General features: G+C 35.4%; 1 protein-coding gene across 1 annotated transcript; it reads left to right on the forward strand.

Moving 5' to 3' along the window:
* The first annotated feature begins 307 nt into the window (after positions 1 to 307).
* Positions 308 to 841, forward strand: LOC150093637 (protein ZBED8-like). The gene has a single exon (XM_090413238.1). It carries the CDS (start codon positions 308 to 310, stop codon positions 839 to 841), a length of 534 nt encoding a protein of 177 aa, XP_090269364.1.
* The last annotated feature ends 1,674 nt before the right edge of the window (positions 842 to 2,515 follow it).

Here is a 2,515-nt window from a genome sequence, read left to right on the forward strand (position 1 = left end):
GAGCGTAACGTCCCATTTTCTCAAGTTGATCATTTTGTAACGATGTGTAAACGCGCATTTCCGGATAGCCAAATTGCTGGAAAGTTGGCAATGAAGAAAACTAAACTTTCTTATGTTATTCAGGATGGAATATCATTCCATGAAAAGTCTCAACTTACCGAAATATGCAAGAATCAAAATTTTTCAATTATAATAGATGAGAGTACAGATATCTCCGCCACTCAAATCTTGGCTGTTGTTGTACGGTATTTTGATACAGATAAAAAAGATGTAGCTGATGCATTACTAGACATAGTATGTGTAGAGAATGGAAGTGCTGAAAGTTTACAGTGCTGTCAAAACACTTCTACTGGATCATGGCATTCCCCTTAGCAATAACATTGGGTTTAGTGGTGATAACTGTTCCTCCGTGATGGGCGTTAACAGTGGATTTCAGAAACTGTTGAAAGATGATGTCCCATCTATTTTTGTGATGTGTTGCGTTTTCCATTCATTTGCTCTATGCGCTAGTCATGCAGTCAGTGTTTTACCCTCATACTTAGAATCTTTTCTAAAGGATTTAACCTCCTACCTCTCCCGCAGTGCTAAGCGGCAAAGAGATTTTGTACTCATTCAAGAAGCTGCTGATATAGCTACACTTAAAATTCCTAAACTTGCTCAAACCAGGTGGCTGTCAAGGGAAAAAGTGGTATCAACTATTTTAGAACAGTATGATGCATTAGTTCTATACTTTCAAAATGAATCAAGGACAGATAAAATTGACAATGCCAAAAAAAATTATGATACACTTACTGCCTTTTTGGAACCAGAACAATGCTTTTTTCCTTCAGTATATTCTTGAAAAAGTAAATACACTTAATATAGATTTTCAATCAGAGCATTTCAGGTTACACCAACTATTCCTAAATGTATCAACAGAATATCTCAATTTACTTAGTTGCTTCATTAAAGATGAGATTTTAAGAACAGCTAAATTATCAGAAATTGATCCAAGAAACCAAAACAACTATAAAAATGTCAATGATATTTACTTCGGTGGTAGAGCAATGGCGCACTTAAAGAGAAACCCTTTCGAAGATAACTCTATTTTCTTGAGATTTAAAAATGATTGTTTAAATGTTCTTGTGGAACTTAGCTCGCAAATAAAGAAAAGATTTGCTCAATATCCCTCACTTGTTAATGATATTAGGTTAAATCAAATAGATGATGAGTGGAGACGTTATCGTCTCATAGCATCAGATCTACCAATTCCTAAAGATATTGGTATCCTTGATATTGGCATTCATTGACTGACATAAAAGATGGCATGTATAATAATAATAAATATGGTTTGCTGTCATATTTTATGACAAATCTTACTATCCTGCCGCATTCATCTGCATGCGTGGAGCGAATTTTCTCACAAGTGAATTGTATAAAAACAAAATTAGCTAATTCATTAAAAACAGAAACTGTGAGAGACAGAATCCTAGCAAAGCAGTGCTTAGCGAGACAAAATGCAACGTGTACTTCTTGGGATCCACCAAAAACATTAATCAAGAAGTTGGAAAGTCGCACAGTTATTAATAGATATTAATAGATATAAAAATCGACTTAATACCGCAAAGCAGCAAAGGGAATGTGATCGATTACCAGAAGATATTAGCGAAGAAGAAGAGGGAGGAAATGTCAATTAAAGTAAGTTAAAAATGTATTCTTCGTATAATATAAACTTATAATTTTTTTTTAAATGGAAGTATACTTTGTTACAGGAAAAGAGAGAATTAATAAAAAAAAAAAAAAGAGGAGAAATTTAAAGAGGTAAAAGATAAAATGAATTAAGTCTAATTATTAAATTATACAATTATTATTATTATTATTCCGGGCAACTCCAAGGAGTCTACAGACTCATCGAGGGAGGCCCTAACATCATGTCAAGAACAACTATTCCACATTCACACAGTATCATACCTCGCCTTGAACTCATTCACGGTCGTAGCACCCACAACAGACTCTGGCAGCTTATTCCACTCATTCACCACTCTCCAAGTAAAAAACCTAGCTCTAACACCCCTGTTAACCACATTCTTGCCCAGCTTCCATGTATGGCCCCTAGTCCTCCCACCACCAGTCCTATTCTCAAAATATCTTCTGGATTAATCTTATAGAAACCCTTCAGTAATTTGAATGTCTCAATCGTATCACCCCTTTTCCGCCTATCGACCAATTTTTGCAACCCACAAATCTTCAACCTGTTCTCATAAAATTTATTCCACAGACCTGCTATCATCTTGTTAAAGATACCAAGCTATTTTAAACCTGGTTTTACTCCATTTCCCCAGTAAGCAAACAGACAAACAAATCAAGCTTATGCCTGCAAGTGTTGCAAGTCTATCTGACCCTGCACGTAGTGCAAGACCAAGGCAACTCATGGTAAAAGTAGAATAAGCTCTGATCACTAATCTTAATATTTACCCTTAATGCAAAGCACATCTCCTGGAGGAGATGTATGATGCTTTGTATTAAAGGCAAGGGG

The sequence above is a fragment of the Typopeltis vanoorti genome, chromosome 23 (genome assembly GCF_054136105.1).
Source record: "Typopeltis vanoorti isolate ZY-2024b chromosome 23, IOZ_Tvanoo_1.0, whole genome shotgun sequence".
NCBI lineage: Eukaryota > Metazoa > Arthropoda > Arachnida > Uropygi > Thelyphonidae > Typopeltis > Typopeltis vanoorti.